Source organism: Apus apus, chromosome 10 (genome assembly GCF_020740795.1).
Source record: "Apus apus isolate bApuApu2 chromosome 10, bApuApu2.pri.cur, whole genome shotgun sequence".
Classification (NCBI taxonomy): domain Eukaryota; kingdom Metazoa; phylum Chordata; class Aves; order Apodiformes; family Apodidae; genus Apus; species Apus apus.
The window spans coordinates 666,377-683,322 of record NC_067291.1 but is presented as its reverse complement, the minus strand read 5'-3'; the positions used below and the strand labels follow the sequence as shown (position 1 = coordinate 683,322).

Sequence of the window (16,946 nt, the reverse complement as noted above, 5' to 3'; positions counted from 1 at the left end):
ATCACACTCCCAGGGCTCAGTGGCTACAGAAGGGCTCTTGTGGGCCAGAGCTGTGTGTCGTGCCTGGTGCTGTGATTTCCTCCCTGAAAAGAGATCTTTCTCTGCTTGGAGAGGGAAGGGGAAGAATTGGACTGTACCAGGTTGCTCTCAACCTTGGCAGTGCCAGGAGTGGGAATGTGCCTCGCTTCCTGGGCAGGGCTCCGATTGGGATTAGGGTCTCTGGGTGCTGATGCAATACTAGTCCCAGATGTAATGCAGTAAGCCTCTTTGTCCCCTTTATCCGGAGTATTATGTAAATAAGATGGTATTTATGGCACCAGGTATGTTGTTTCAGGGGTGTGTGACAACATTTGTGTGCGGCTGTGCCCTTTGAGCATTGACACCGCTGCTTCTGGCTGGCTGCCCCCACTGCAGGCAGGGACCTGCAGGGCAGATGCTCACAGGGAGCACGTCATGTGTCTGCTTCCTACCAAAAGGAGGTTGGACTGCAGGTGACCTTGCCAGGGGCTGGTGATAGTTTAACTGTGCTTGGTTGCTTGTACACAGAGGATCTGCTTTGGGTAGTCTGCAGGAGATGGGATTGTTTCCCACCAAGGTCAAGGTGAGGCCTGTGTTTATCTTTGCAGGCTTGCTGCTGAATATGGACTGATGTTTCCCCAACTGCTGGGTTGTGAGAGTGGTGGGTCCATTCCCAAACCTGCCCCATATTTCTTCCCAGCTGATGGTGCTTTGTGGAGAGTTTTTAGAAGCACCCAAGTCTCTGAAGCACCTGGAGGTGGCCTGGGCTGACTGCAGTTCTTCTGTGATAACCTCTTCCAATGCTCTGTGAGTGAGGTGCGTGTGGGCTCTGTGGGTGGGAGGAGAGCTGATTCTTCTTCATGGAGCTCACCCGCTTATTTGGAAGTCTTAATTACGATGCTTGCACTACACTGGTGGTGGTGGCTGGAGGTAAGGGGATTCACAGGGGGGGATGCCTGACCCCAGCAGGGTTTGGGGCATGTAGGCATAAGTCAAAGGAGCTCATGTGGGTGTCAGGGGTCTTCTGTAAGATCAAGGGTAGGTAGATGAGCCAGTTCGGAGCCCATGGCTGCCCTGGGAGATAACTGGTGGCGACGTGTAGCTACTGAAGCAGAGCTTTGGCCACCCCTGCAGCATCTCCTCTGCTCCACATTCCTCCATACTAGGTTGACTCAGATGAGGAAGAGATACTGCTTGCTTTTGGGGAAGGGAGGAAAAAAGATTCCACAAGGATGTGGCTGCCTTTGCCACTCAATTGCATAAGAAAAATGCAGTGTCCGGCTGAAGAGGATGGGTGCCCTGTGGTGCAGTGTGGCTTCAGAGGAGGAGGTTTTCCTCTGATGAACCTATGGTAAAGAAAATAGGGATTGGCTGCCTGTCTGGAAACTTGCTATGTGGCTCCAGTGGCTTGTAAGACTTTTTAAAAAATCTTTATCATTTCTTGAAAGGAAACATCTGTTTCACTTCTGGGTTTTGGTGAAAATCAGTTTTCAAAGTGAAACCAAGAGGTTGTTTTGCTATTGCAGCTCAGTGTCCTTCACTGGCACAAAAATGACTGATGTAGCCACCCAGGTGTCAACTCAGATATTGCGTGAGGGGTTGTGTGTGTAGAAAGAGGTTATAAAAGGAAGGGGGCCTACAGGATAGCTGGGGAAGTATTTTTTACCAGGGTGTGTAGTGATAGGATGAGGGATAATGGTTTTAAGCTGGAAGAGGGTAGATTTAGATTGGACATGAGGAAGAAATTCTGTAGTGTGAGGGTGGTGAGACCCTGGCCCAGGTTGCCCAGGGAGGTTGTGGCTGCCCCATCCCTGGCAGTGTTCAAGGACAGGTTGGATGTGGCTCTGAACAACCTGGTCTAGTGGGAGGTGTCCCTACCCATGCAGGGGGGCTGGATCTAGATGATCTTTAAGGTCCCTTCCAACCTAAACCATTCCATGATTCTATGTTTCTATGGTGATTTTGTATTTAAACATTAAATGCTCAGCTTCCGCATTAATTTCCTTGTTTATGGAGTAGGAAAAAGGAAAGATACTGTTGTCCCTTTATGCTACTCCTTTACTGAACACATTGTGGACACAGGAAGGGTTTGTGGCATCGGGTTTTCCCTCCAAGTGATTCCTGGGCTCACTTGACCGCTCTTCTGAGCGCTGGAGGGATGAGATCTTCATACAGTGCTGCATCACATGCGATGTCTTGTCTCTTTGCATGGCCACGCTGGTTTATTGATAACAAAACAAGGCAGGTGGAGAATGATTGTGATACATTTGCTGAGTCCCTTGTGGGTTTTGATTAAATAGAGTGTTTCTGGCTTGAGCAAGTCCAAAGATTTGGCTTAGAGTTATCCTGGTGCTTCTCCAGCAGGAGAAAGGGTTGCTCTGGAGGAGCCTGCTTTGCAGCTTTTAAAGGAGTGAAAATGAGGTGTGTAATGCTTTCACTAACATTAACCTCCATGAATTCAATTGAAGAGGTAGAGTTTCACTGATCTCCAGGAGAATTACTGCTCCTTCCCCAAAGAGTTCGTAGCCGACGCCATGGTGAAGACTCTTGTCCTGAAGTTCTCCTTTTTATTTGAGTTTTATGTCTCTAATCTCTGTACCTCTTGCCACGAGTAATTAAAAGTGAGCTACGACTACCAAAAGAAGCCATGTACTTTGATGCATGGTTCTTGCTGGTTTTTATTGTATTCCATCACATGCTGGCTAATTCACAAAATTCAGCAATTTGCAATGGGTCATTAGTGGGAATTAGCAACTTTCTGATGTATATCATAGCTTTGCAAATGTGCTTTATTAATCTGTGAAATACACCTATTTATTATCCCTCCCAGGGAAAAAAAGAAAGGGATGTCTTGGCACGATACTCGCTCTGTCTGCTGTGTCCCTGTTGGCATGCGCCTTCCCTTTGCAGCCTGCTTGGTTTTTCCCAATGTGTTCCCAGGCTGAAGGCTTGACAGCAAGAGAGATTACAGCCCTGTGTATGGTCCTCTGCTGCAAATGAAGCCTTAGCTTGTGTAGCCAAGGTGCTCTAATTGGTTATTGAATGAAGGGAATTAAAGGCATTAATAGGTGAAGAGGTTGGGAGCGGTGGAGAGATGTTCGTCCTCTTTAGAAGCCTGGGAAGAGGCCAAGGCTGCCTGTCTGCTCTTCTAAAAGAAAAAATAAAGCTCAGAAGCATGTCCTTCTCTGGGAGCAACTTGGGAGTGAGCAAATGAGTCTGTCCTCTCTAAATGGCACTGCTGTCAAAGTAGGGATGGGATCACTCCACCCATCTTCCTTTGGATGGATAAAACAGAAATGAGATGTTGACTTCAGCATGGAGCCCTCCCTCTGTCTGCCCGTGCAGCTGGTGGTTTTCCTTTCCTGCTGTACCTCTGTGGAGGATGATCCTTGCTGGAAGCCCATGTGGCTGCAACCATAGGAGACCCTGCCTGGGATTGGGACCACCATGGGGCAGAGGTTGAGCAGGGACACTGGTGTGGCCAGGAGCGATCTGAGGAGCCTTGTTGTCTCTGGAGCCCTGGCACAAATGGCCAGTTCAGGAGCACCCGCTCTGCTTCTGTTGATGCCCAGGAGCTTAGACTGCTGCCAAAAGTGCAGGTACCTTTGTGCAACCCTGCACGTGGCATTGGGCGAGTAGGGGGAAAAGGGGGAGCTCCTTTTTTCTAGCCCTTAGCCCAGTGGTTATTTATACCTGTTGGTTGAGTTTGGTCCTTACCGGTTCTTTCTTCCCATCTCCATGACTGATGCTTCAGAGATCTTTCTGGTCACATCCATCTTGCTGCTTCCTCTGGCTGCTGGCAGTCTTCCAGCCTGCGTGGAGCTTTATCTGAAATTTGTAACCCCTTTTTAGTTGTTTTTGTGTGCTCTCTACACCCCTGCAGGTTGCGCATGAGGGCAGGTCACCAATTCAGATTGCTTTAAGCCTCTTGTAAATCAGCTCAGTTCTGTGTTGGGGTTAGCAAGGGTGTAACCAGACCGGTTTTAATCCACATTGGTTGCTCCATTTTCCTGGTAGAAACCAACTATCTGGTCAAGGGACAGCTGACCCTCAGGTTTGTCCCTATGGGACACATTACAGTGCTGAGCTCAGTGCCAGAAAGATTTTCTTTCCTCTTTTGAGCATTTAATGTTATTTTTGGCAACAGCCTACAGTGGCACAGCTGGCTGGGTTCAAGGAGGATGGCTTTGGGGTGGTAGGAGGGCATGGAGGCCAGGGCTGGTGCTGCTGGCAGCACATTCCATGGGCCGTGGCACGCTGGCTGGTCTGGCTTAGCCTTATCGGAAGCACTTCCCAGTTAATCCTGGCCAGGTGTTGCTCACAAGGTTGCTTTTTGCTCTTGGCACCATGTACTGCCAGTGGTCTGGGTGTCAGCAGTCAAACCCTGTGGTTCCCGTGCCTGTCAGGCTCCTAATGGGAGCTGCGTGCTGGTGACACCTGCAGTCACACAGGGGTCATGTGGGGATTACGGGGCTAGCAGGGGTGCAGGGTTTGGGTTCAACCAAAGTTGTTGTGAAACCATTGTGTGCAGGTCTGGGCATGGCAATCACGTGGTGCTGTCACACAGTGGCGAGGGGCAAATCCCTGTTCAGCGTCCCTAATTCAGGAGGGACTGGGGAGCTGAGCTTGCAGGAAGGAAGCTGGCTCTGTTGGGTTACCCACCAAATGCTTTTTCTCCCACACGTGGGTTTTTCAATTCCTCTTTCTCAGGAAAGCAGAATGGTAATAGTGCTGGGCACCCATCTGTGTGTGTGGGTCCAGGTACTGGGGTGGCTGAGAAAGCCCTTGGCCATATTCAGCTGTCAAAGATTTTGAAGTCTGCAAGGTCATGCTTGCTGAAGGAAGTCTAGCCTGGCGTTTGTGGATGAGCAAGCTACAGTCCAGCCAGGGTCCAGAGGAACAGCCAAGCCTGAGCCTTGCTGTTACCTGCTCACCTCTGTGGCAGTGGCTTGGGAAGGGGACATGCCTCACACAGGGTAGTGCCATGAGAGTTGTGGTGAAGCTCTGACACGGCTCACATCTCCTGTAGCTGTGCTTGGTGCTCCTGTAGTCCGTGCTGCTGCTTTCTCCCACTGCTGTGACCCTCCCTGCAAACCTGGCTTCTGCCCAGCAGGAGGTCCATCAGCTCTTTTTGGGTGGGTTGTGCATGTGGGCAAGCCACTGGATTTCAAGGGCAGGTACAAAGAAGGATGGAAGCTCTCTCTTCAGATGGACTCACATGGAGAAGTCCAGTGGCACTGGGGGAGGTTTCATCTCAACATAAGAAATAATTTTTTTATGGTGAGAAAATATTCACTGAAACAACCTCCTAGGGACATGGTAGAGTCCCATTGCTGGACATTTCAAGATGAAACTGGACAGGGTGATAGATACTCTCATCTGGGCTCCCTTTCCCATGAAAGGTTGGATCAGGTGACCTTTTGAGGTCCCTTCCGAACTGATCCGATCTGCTCTATGATTCTAGGACTTGAGTCATGTAGACATGTATGTTCACACTTGTGTGTAATGATGGTGCTTGCTCAGCTTCCCACTGGAGAAGTGACTCCAGCGCAATTCAGCGGAGTGCAAGTGGGTGGACTGAGAAGCTGTTGCTTGCTTGCTGTCCTTCATGAGAACGACATGAACTGATGTTTGGTGCCTTTGTGTGGGTCTGTAGGTATTGATGTGCCTCCTACTTGAGCTGAGGACCATGCATTTGAGTGATGTTTCTCTCACTGTTAGTTTTCGTGAAATATGAAGCTCTGGAGTTCTCTGTGTGTTGGTGAAGAAAATGTGAGTTGTGTTTTACTCAGTATAGAGGTAGGTAGCTTGAAAAAATGCCAGGATTGAGAGACATCAAAATAAAATAATTGTAAATCTTAAGAACTGTGGGCTCATGAGGCTCAAACAAATAAAAAAATTGGGACTTTGGTGATGACACTTCCAAGAGTGATGGCAGGATTAAAGAGGAGCTTGTTCCAATTTTCCACAGTTTGTGATATAAAGGAAAGTCTGAAATATTTCTTGCTTTTCATTTTGCCCCTTTTTGAATGCCTAATGTCTTGATGACATGTTTGGTTTGTTGGGAGTTGAAGGAAACGAGGGGTTCTACTGGGGGTGGCTTTACTATCAAGCTGTGTTCAAGAACATTGGGTTTTTCAGCCATAGGTCAGGTGTTTCCTCAGTGCCTGTCTGGTGTCAGTGTTAAAGAAGTGTCAATTAGAAGCAAACACAGAATTTTAGCTAATCTGGTGAAGTGTTTTCTTTAAACACAGCCAGGTTGAGATCTGGCACCATGTGCATTTATGTCTACAGATTTGCTGGACTGCTTTGTGGGCTGTAGCCTTGCTGAAGGTTGCTGTAGAGGTGTTTTAAGGTCACCAGCAGATGGGTGTGGACATGATGTAGGGTTTTGGTATGAACTACTTCTTTAGACCAATGATGAATGTGAAGTTGACACCTGAGATTGTATTTTGTAGCAGGTAAGTGCAGGGACTGATAAATCTCCTGAGCTTTGCTCCAGGTAGGGTGGTTGCCTGGCCACCCCTGTGCCAGAGAGGTCTTTGTCCACCTCATTCGTCTTCCTGTCTTCCTCCGTCTTCAGCCTCATCTAGTGACCTCATCTGTCCTGCTTTTGTAATGCCTGGACTGAAATATTTCAGGCTTCTCTCAAGAATGCCAACAAATGACTCATGCCTTGAGCACTGCCCTGTGTCAGGTTCATCTCCAGTGTCAAGGCTCAGCCTGCGGAAACTTGGAGTCCCAGCTAAGTTTCTCTGTGGCTCTCCAGGCACTCTTGCTGCAGTGCATGCTGGAAGATGTAGTCTTGATGGGTGCACCTCCATATTAAAAAAAGAAGGTGGCTCCATTTTATTCAAATTGGGCTCAGCTTTCTCCCTCCTGGCAGTTCACCGGTGCCATCCTGCTCGGCCCCGAGAGCCACTGAACTTCTCCCGGTGCCTTGTGTGAGCGAGGAAGCGGGAACGCAGCTCTTCCATTCAAAATCTTCCTCAATTCCACATGGAACAGCTTGCTTGGAAGCCCTGTGCTTTGGTGTGTTTTGCAACAGCTCGGACTCCCGCTGGGTGAAGGCGATGGAGGGATCCTGCCCCGTTGGGTGGCAGTTCTGGAGGGTGTCATGGCAAATCTCCTTTGTCTGCTATGGCTTGACTGATGTATGGGGGAGAGGCGTGATTTCTTAAGCTGAAAGCAGCAAGTGAGTGAGGAAGCTCCTTTGTGCAGATTTCTCCGTCTCCTCTTGTGTGTGCCAGCTGGCTCGCGTTCAACATTTCTCTTTTCTCTTTTTTTTTTTTTTTCTTTTCTCCCCCATCTCTAGAGAGAGAGGGGGCGGGGATAGAGGCAAACATCTTAAAAAGAAATCTGCAGAAAAGACATGGGAGTTACTTAACAAAAATCCAACCCAAACAAGCCCAGCTGGGGGATTACAAACGCGGTGGTAGGAGCAGAGCAGGGAGCGAGTGCAGCAGCTCGGGGAAGGCAGGAGTGCCTCCCCCCTCCGCCCCGAGTTGCTTTAGTCGTAAAAGGAAACAAAAAGGGATCTTGTGCAGAGGCAGTGTATGGGGAGAGCTGCCGGCTGGCTGCCAGCGGTGGGAGGAAGGGCCTCAGCACTGCGGCCCCTCGTGCTGCCTCTTCAGTGGAGTGGGGCTGGGGGCTTGTGAGGAGCCCTTTGGGGGCTCAGCAAGCTGGGGGGACCCGCAGCTCTTCCATGGATGCTGTTCCCTGGCTGCCTGTGCTGCCTTCACCTCCTCCCAGGAGGGAGTGGAAGGGTCTATTTGCTCTCCAGGTCAAGCATCTTGCCAAACCCTCCCTGCCTTGTGCCCTGCAGAAGGAAACACAAGGGTAAAGGGAGAAAATCCTAAAGATATTTTCCTTCCCCCTCCCATCGTCTTTGCCGCTCCTTCTTGCGGGCATTCCTGAAAGTTAATCAGGGTGAAAATTGCAGTCGGTCATGTCTGAAAGCCACCAGAGGCAGATCCTGGAGTGCTGCAGGCTGGAGCACATGGGTATGAGACAGACTCCCTACGTGTGGGCTGGTTGTTGCCAGGAGAAGAGCTTTCTCCTGCATCTCGCCGCCCTTGGGCCTTCAGTCCTGCCCTGCTTTGGTTTCTTGGCCTCCAGCAACCAGCAGAGAAAGCAGGAGTGGCGCGGGTCGGGCTGCCCAGCTTCCTGTGCCTGTTTCAGCACAAAGAGCCGGGGGCTCGTGCGGTTTCCTTGCTCCCTTTTTCACAGGCGAGCTATTTTGTTTGAATAGCTTTCTCTAGGTGTGTTTGCAGCTCTGAAAGTGAACTTTCAGGTTTGTGTCTTCACAGGGTTGGCTCTGGCCCAGCCCTTAGATGCAGATTGGAGAGGTCTCAGCACCTAATGGAGCTGAATTATTCATGTCTGGTGCTGTGTGTGTGCAGCATTCCCAAGCAGAAAGCTGTCTCCTTGTAGGATCTACACTCCAGGACTGCTCTTAAAACGCTTTGTTGGCAAGTCTCCAGGCCAACAAGTGAGCACATGCTTTTCATGTTGTGCGGGGATCAATCCCACGATGGCAGGAGGTAAGAGGAAGGACACGTTTATAGCTGGATCAATCTCCTCAGTCTGTTTTCTGAGATGCTGTGATTTGTGGCAGCGTTTCTCCTCCCTGGCAGGAGAGTGGAGAGGATCTGGATAGCAGCTGGTACCTCTCCAGCCTGGGCAAGCCAGGCAGAGGGAAAGGGACCTCCTTCCCTGGGCTGTGGGCTGTGGTAGCCAGGAGCTCCTTTCTGCCTGAAATAACAATGACGTGGCAGGTCAGGCATCCCTGGGGGTCTTGCTTGGGCGAGAATCATAGAATCATAGAACTATTGTGGTTGGAAAAGACCCTTGGGATCACTGAGTCCAACCATCATCCCTACTCTACAGAGTTCTCTACAAAGAGGGACCTAAATGCTGCTCTGGCTGCAGAGGTTGTGCCTGCAAGAGTGGCTTTGGAGAAGAGCAATGGGAAACCAGGATGCGAGTTTCAGGGAGTGGGTGTTTATGCTGTGGGAAATGCTTTAGAGCCATGTGTGATGGATGATGTTCTGAGGATCCCCCCTAGATCTTGTACTGGGGTCCTGGCCTTCAGCCTCAATCCCTACCTTGTCTCTCTCCCTGCAGTGGCATGTCTCAAGTCCCTGCCCTGTTCTGGGCACAATGTGCCTTTCCTCTGCTCTTGGACGTGCCTTTTATCTGCTCTTGCAAATCCAGGGTGTTCTCATCCGTCCTGTTTGCAGTTCCTTTCCCTCTGCATTATCAGAGCTCAGGCTCCCTTGATGCTTCCTCCATAGGGTGAATGTTTTTTCTCCTCTTGTTTTCTAGCCCTTTGATTGTTGCTGCCTCTCTAATTGCTGGGGACCCAGCGGACTTCTGGACTCCTTCCTTTTGTTGTGGTAGGAATTGGCAAACGTTGCTGCTGTTTGCATAGTTTCAGACCAAAGTCCTACTCATCTGCTCTTCTTATTTCACATATTTATGTGTGTGTGCATGTGTATGTGCACACTTAAAACAGCAAGGCGAGGTCCCCAGTGTGTGCTGAGAGCCAGCCAAGCCGGCCTTGCCTGGAGCAGGTGATGCTGTGCTTGTTGTGATACAACCCTGCACATCATCTGTTGTCTTCCCGCAACTGCAAGGCCAGATCCTAGTCCCTCTGAGCTGGCCATGGCCTTTTTGTGTCCCAACCTTTCTGGGCAGCTCTTGGAGTTGGAGCCTGAGCCTTGTCCTCTCCTGGAGGTATGTGTTGGTAGCTTGTGTGTTGGTTCTGTGCAGCCATGCCATGTCCCTGAGCTCTGTCTGATGAGGCTGTGACTGGACTCTGTGCCTCAACTTTGGGTTGGGAACGGGCCATTACTAGCTAGAAGTTTGGTTCATCCACCTTGTTACCAGCTTTGCCCAACTGGACAAAGGAATCACTGCGGATCCGCGGCACAAAGGCTGAGACACAGAGATGCGATGGTCACTGCTCATCGCTGGCCTTGTCACTTTGTGCTCGGAAAGGGGCTCTGGAGAGGCAGGTCGGTGGAGTTGGGCTGGATGCCCTAGCTCAAGGCTGGGGGGCAGGAGGAGGAGGTGGCAGTGACAGAAACACGCAGGGCAGCTTTGGGAAGCCAACAGTGACTCTGGTGCACAAAGTGATCTCCTGATTCGGCACTTTCTCTGCCGCTGAAATGAGAGGTCAGTGCTTTTTATTTCCAGCTTGCATGCTAGCCCCTGGCTCCTGGGGTTAAAAATCTCCGTAATGACCTGTCAGAGAGCGGATTATTAGCTGTACAGAGCCGAGGATGTTGTGGGGAGCAGATGGAAAATGGTCTGGCTGCAGCAGCCTGTCTGATGAAAGAATCCCTGGCATTTTTACAGTGTTTGCATCTCTGGAAACACACCATGAAGCTGCTTTCCAGGCTCCTGCCTGCTGGGGTTTGAAGAAATTTTTGTGTGTGTGTGGTTGTTTTTTTTTTCCCCTCCTCATTTCTCTTTAAGTCACCTGTTTTTGAAGTGGTGCTCGTAAATAGTACCTGGAGCTGGCAGGCCTGGAGCTTGGCGGGGAAGGGGAGGACAGTGCTGCTGGAGAGGAACTTTGTCCAAATGGGTGGTCAAGGATTTCTTAAGAGATCTGGAGAGCGGGTGGCTGAGGCCATGTCGCTGGCTGGGTGGCTGCTGGGAAGAAGCTGTTTCATGTGTTAATTATGTCTCGTCAGTGTAATTGCCACGAGCTAATCTTGGCAAGCAACTCCAGCACTTCTTTGGGTTGCGTGTGGGTGTCTTTTTTGTTTTCCTGCCCTTGATGCTGCTTCTGGGGATGGGGCACTGTACAAAGCATCTGAGAGCAGGGAGGGTGAGGGGCTGGGAAGCCAGGAGGAGAAAGTTTGGGTTAGCTGGGGTCAGCTGTGGCGCAGACAGGTACGATTGGTTCCTCTCTTCCCAGTTAAGAACAACTACCCACACAACTGTGCCTTGATTTCTCAACTTTTGGAGTCTGCTACGTGGCTTGTCATACTGGAGGTGATGGTGATTTGATGTCCAAAAGCTGGCTGCCATGTTGAGCTGCCTGGAGGTGCGGGATGGCAACCTGACGCTTCTGCTGCCGTTTGGCCTTCAGCAACTGCTCTGACACATCCCAAGTGTCACAGGCGCTCTGAAGGTTGGAATTCATTTCCCACCAAGGCACTTGACTTCCCTGGTGAGCGGCTCTCATCCCTTGCAGCGAGGCTGGTGCAGAAAGGAGCCCTCCCCACGGGTGGCATTGGCAGGAGAGGAATCAATCCTCCCCCCCAGGGGCAGCGCTCGATAATTCAGAGAGAAATGGTGAGCAGGGAAACGTGTGAGTAATGTCTTGTTTGAGCCGAAAGCTGTGACCTGCCAGGGCTGGTATTGATCGAGGGACCCGTGCCAGATGGCTGCTGCTGCACGGACGGCTGAGGAGCAGCCCCCAGCCCGGGGGGTTGGCAGGAGAATGCTGCCTTGCGCTGTGTGATGGGGGATTTGGGAGGCTGGGGGATTTCACTCTGATGGAGACGCTCTCCTGCCTATAGATCCACCTGCCTGGGGCTCTTCTTGTGTAACCTTGTTCTCTTTACTTTCTTTTCCAGCAGCGATGCCGTCACCTAGGCAGACCCCAACCACTGGAACCCCCCCGAGGACGTAGGTGACCCCCAGGCTGTGGAGGCAGGGAAGAGCCTTGAACCGTGAGGGGCCGTTAACTCTAAGATGTCCTTGAGCAGCGGAGCTTCCGGAGGGAAAGGAATTGATGCGAACCCGGTTGAGACGTACGACAGCGGGGATGAGTGGGACATTGGCGTAGGGAATCTCATCATTGACCTGGACGCTGATTTGGAGAAGGATCAGCAGAAATTGGAAATGTCGGGCTCCAAAGAGGTGGGGCTCCCAGCGCCCAATGCGGTGGCCACCCTACCGGATAACATCAAGTTTGTGAGCCCAGTGCCAGGCCCACAGGGCAAGGAAGGCAAATCCAAGTCGAAAAGGAGCAAGAGTGGCAAGGACAGTGGCAAGCCAACCCCGGGGACCTCCTTGTTCACTTCCAGCGAGGGAGCTGGTGGCAAGAAGGAGGCTCAAGGACGCTCTGGGGACGGCGCGAACTCGGGCAGCTTGGTGCCCGCCGTCACCCCGAAGGGCTCAGAGAAGTCAGCCAAGGCGTCACGCAGTGCGGCTGGCTCCAAGAAGGAGAAAGAGGGTGGCTCATCCAAAAGCAAGAAGGAAAGGAGTGAGGGTGCAGGGGCTGCAGCAGAGAAGGAGCCCAGCATGCTGCAGCCCCTGGCCCTGGCAGTGAGGGTGGGACAGTATGATGGGAGCCAGGGAACCGAGCCTGCTGCTGCCGAGCAGCTTGGGAGTATAGCTATTGACACGGGAGCGGCGCTTAATCCCTTGGGAGTTAAGTCGGAGCTGGAGGATGGGGAAGGTGACTGCCGGCAGCTGAAAAAGGTGAAGTCTGAGAAGGTAAGAAAAGCGTTGGGGTGTGAGGCGAGGTGGTGGTGTTGCTCAGCTCTGGCAGTCACTCCTGCACCCCTGTGGGTCATGGGGGATTGGGAGCTTACAGCAGGACCTGGTGTCCTTGTACCATGGGGGCCAGTGCTGATGCATGGCTCATGCTTTCTGGTTCTAGAGTGAAGATTGTTTGGCCATGCAATGTGCCAGGGTCTGGAGGCAGTGAGGAGAGGGCACAGGTCAAGCCACGCCTGCCTTCTGGGAACTGTGGACCAGAAGATTACCTCTGGTCGCTGTATGTCAGGGTACCATCCTGCTATACCCCTGGGGATTTGGTTTCTCCTGCTCCAGCTCCTGGCAGGACAGGTGTCACAAGCTGGTACTGGGGGCCATTGTTTGTTGGCCACTGTACTCTGCTTCTGTGTGGCTTCACGCTGTGTGTCAAAGCTCCTGAGGGAATTGATTTCTTTCTGGTTGCATCATTTGCAGAGAAGGAGACCTTAATGTGCTAGTAAATGTGGGATCTGTATAGGTTACCACCACGTTCCCTGGTCTGCTGCTGGTATGTGGGCCCTGTCCCACTGGTGAGAGTTAGCGCTGGGCCGCTGGGTGGCTGCACGTGGACTTCCCATGTTGCTTCTCCACTAACATGCAGCAGCAGTGCTGAACCTGGAAGCTGCTCTTCCAGGTCACGGGGGGTGCAGAAAGCCCTGCCAGGGTGATGCCCATCTGTCCACCCGAGTGGTGTTTGGCTCCGGGTTTCTGGAACGCATTAGGAAGAATGTGGCCAGTAGGTTGAGGGAGGTAATTTTCCCCTTCTACTGTGCCCTGGTGAGGCCACATCTGGAGCACTGTGCCCAGTTCTGGGCTCCCCAGTTCAAGAGTCCAGTGGAGGGTAACAAAGATGATTGGGGAATTGGAGCATCTCTCTTGTCAGGAAAGGCTGAGAGAGCTGGGACCATTTAGCCTGGAGAAGAGAAGGCTGAGGGAGGACCCTATTAATGTCTATAAATATCTAAAGGGCAAGTGCAAGGAGGATGGAACCAGATTTTGCTCAGTAGTGCCCAGGGACAGGACAAGGGGCAATGGGCACAAACTGGAACACAGCAAGTTCTATCTGAACATGAGGAAAAACTTCTTTACTGTGAGGGTGACAAAGCCCTGGAACAGGCTGCCCAGGGAGATTGTGGAGGCTCCTTCTCTGTAGACATTCAAAAATCACCTGGATGCAGTCCCGTGGAATGTGCTCCAGGGGATCCTGCTTTAGCAGGGGAGTTGGACTCGATGATCTCTAGGAGTCCCTTCCAACTCTGATAATTCTGGATCTTGCTGTGGGAGCTTGTTTTTTAATGATGGCAGCAAACTTGATTTCTGCAGGTGGGTTGGGGAAGGCTTTGAGCACATCGAGTAGCTCTCTCTTGGAGCAGAGGCTCCTCTGCAGCAGCTGCCAGTGCGGTGGTGCAGGTCCCTGGCCATGAAGCCACCTTGGCCGTGGCTGAGCATGACGAGTAGGTTTGGTTGGGTGGCTCTTGCTGTCAGCATGTGGGAAGAGCGGGTTGGGGTGTGTGGGGGGTGTTACCCTACTTGTGGCTTGCAGCTCCCCAGGAGGATTTCTGCCTGGGTGCTGGAAAGGGTTGGGTGGGGAGCTCTCACTGGGTTTGGGAGAGTTGCTGAGACCAGCGAGATGTTGGGGAGATGTTTTCTTTTTCCATCCACCAAAAGATAGAGCAGAGCGTGAAAATACAGTGAGAAGGCTGATGGGGGTGGTTGGTCACGGGGTGGCTCTGGGAGAGGAGCTGCTAAGTAGGTCAGTGCTTCCTCTGCTCAGGAAGAAGACTCCTGGGACAGGCAGCTGAAGGCTGTAAAGTTAAGGAGTGGCGTTGAGATGACATTTGGTTTCCATGTCCTTTCTGGCAGCAGAACCAGAGTGAATGAAACTGGGCAGAGAAGCAGATGCTCTTTTTGCATGATGGATTTCAGTGTTGCTGCAAAAAGCTGTGGATGCTGGAAGTTCACTGATGTTATGGAGGAGGAACCTGCCAGGTCATGCAGGGCAACATCATTGCCTTGTTGCCTTGGGAAAAGCTCAAAGAGGGCTGGAGCTTGGAATGCTATTTGGGAAGCATCTTGGTGTGCTGAGCTGTTCTGTTCCTTCATAGTCATAAGCTGATGGCCTGCTGTCAAAGCCAACATGGGGGCTGGCTGGACTTTTGGTCATACTGTGCGTGGCTTTTCCTGCCTTTCTACTATTAGGATTTATTTCTTTCAATGATTTAGCTGCAGGAACTCTCTTCAGGTCGAAATGCCAAAGTGAGGTGGGGATAATGGAGACCAAACTTCATAGACCTTGACAGGCTTGAGGAGTGGATCCATGTGAACTTCATGAAGTTTAACCAGGCCAACTGTGAGGTTCTGCACCTGGGCTGGACCAATCCCTGGTATCATCAGTACAGGCTTGAGGATGAAGGTTTTGAGAACAGCCTTTGCAATGGAGAAAAGCTGAGAGAAGTGGGATTGTTCAGCCCAGAGAAGAGAAGGCTCCAGGGAGACCTTATTGTGGCCTTTCAATATATAAAGGGGGCTTTTAAGTAAGATGGAAAGAGACTCATTAGCTGGGCCTGCAGTGACAGGACAAGGGGTGATGGCTTTAAAACTGAAAGAAGGGAGGTTTAGGTTGGCCAGAAGGAAGAATGGTTTTACGATGAGGGTGGTGAGACACTGGAACAGATCATTCAGAGATGTGGATGCCCCATGATAGGAAATGTTCAAGGTCAGGTTGGATGGGACTTTGGGCAGCCTGATCTAATGGAAGATGTCTCTGCCCTTGGCAAGGGGTTGGACTAGATGATCCTTGAAGGTCCTTTCCAACCCAAACCATTCTGTCATCTCTGTACAGATACCCTGTCTGGACAGTTCTGCCATTGTCCTTGTCCAGCTTCAGGTACAACCACATTGATGAAGGCTCAGCCCTGTTTTTAGACGTGATTAAAGGTCTGGATCTGCAGGAAAATGTGTTGTGTTTGTGCTCAGGAGGAGGCATTGTCTGTGTTTCATCAGCCTGCTGGGGCAGCTGGATAGCTTCCTTCAGGGTGAGGAGAAGAAAGGTGTCTGCAGGATGAGGGGTGGGAAAGAGCCTGAGGATGGGCTGATGGCTGGGGCATGGTGGAGGAAGGAGGGATTTAAATGGTGGTGAGCAGTGCTGTTGGACTCTTTCTCTCTGCTGAAAGCTGTAGAGATGCCCCAAAAGCAGCTTGTGGAGTCTGGAAGACAGGTCAAGAGCTGAGAGCTGTGGCAGGGCAGCTGTTCCAGGGAGTGCGTCAGGGGGATGAAGACAGTGGGTTCCTGCAGGCCTGGGGACAAACCCTGCCTGGGAAATGAGAAACTTGTTCAGACCGAAACAGGAACGGCCACAGCATGACTCAGTCCAACCTTTGGTCTCTAGCAGCTTGTCCTCTGCTTAACCCTGTGCTGCTCCTGCTTTTGTTTTGGGCAGGGAGGCTGGTCTCCATCTGGGGGTGAAGAGAGACTGTCTCTCCCTCCAGCCCTTTCAGCCTGGGGTAGGTGACCTCCTGTTCATATCTGCCTGCTGAGCAGCCAGCCTCCAGCCAGGAGGTTTTGTTGTATCTCCTTGGCTGGATTAAAGAGCATTTTAGTACTGAGTATTTTTTCCTTGACGAGGTGCTTTGGTGCCACAGTCAGCTCGTTGTTTGCCCCTCCTGCTTTTGTGCTCTTTAAATATATCACTGTGGGGTTTTGCAGCCTTCAACTTCTTGCTGAGTGTAGGAAAGCTTTGCTTTGCTTTTTTTCAGACACCCTTTCATGTCAGCAGGTGCTTGGTTGGTGTGGTGTCCATGGGTGAGGTCACCCTTGTTCCCTTTTCTGCGGTCACCCTTGTTCTCTTTTCTGAGATCACCCTTGTTCGCTTGTCTGAGATCACAGTGATGGAGCCAATGGATGTGGCCCATGGGTTTGATGGGACGTGTTTTGCTGATGGCTTCTCTGGCTGCTGCTTCCTGTGGTGGAGCCTCAGGAACCAAACATCCCAAACACCCTTTTTCCAGGTGCAGATCTTGGCTGTATCCAGTGTCCTGTTGTGGCATGCCCTGGCTTGTTGTATATCCTTCTCCAACCTGATGCCATCAGGACACAAGTGTTCATTGCACCAGAAATGAGACTAGTCACGGAATCATAGGCTGCTTTGTGTTGGAAGGGACCTTAAAGCTCATCTAGTTCCAACCCCCCTGCCATTGGCAGGGACACCTTCCACTAGATCAGGTTGCTCCAAACCCCATCCAACCTGCCTGTGGACACTGCCAGGGATGGAGCATCCACTGCTTCTCTGGGCAGCCTGTGCCAGTGTCTCACCACCCTCACACTCAAGAATTTCCTCCTCATGTCTAACCTAACTCTCCCATCTTTCATCTTGAAACCATTCCCCCTTGTCCTCTCACTACCTGCCCTAGTAAAAAGTCCCTCTCCTGATG

The 16,946-nt window shown here is 51.4% G+C and overlaps 1 protein-coding gene across 2 annotated transcripts in view; it reads left to right on the top strand.

Annotated features, from left to right (window-relative positions):
- ZNF609 (zinc finger protein 609) overlaps positions 1 to 16,946 on the top strand; it is a 72,983-nt gene that overhangs the window by 2,792 nt on the left and 53,245 nt on the right. For both annotated transcript variants that reach the window (XM_051628737.1, XM_051628738.1), the window contains exon 2: positions 11,610 to 12,474. In XM_051628737.1, the coding sequence (XP_051484697.1) occupies positions 11,728 to 12,474 (747 nt within the window). In that variant the 5' untranslated portion in view covers positions 11,610 to 11,727. The remainder of the gene's footprint in view (positions 1 to 11,609; positions 12,475 to 16,946) is intronic.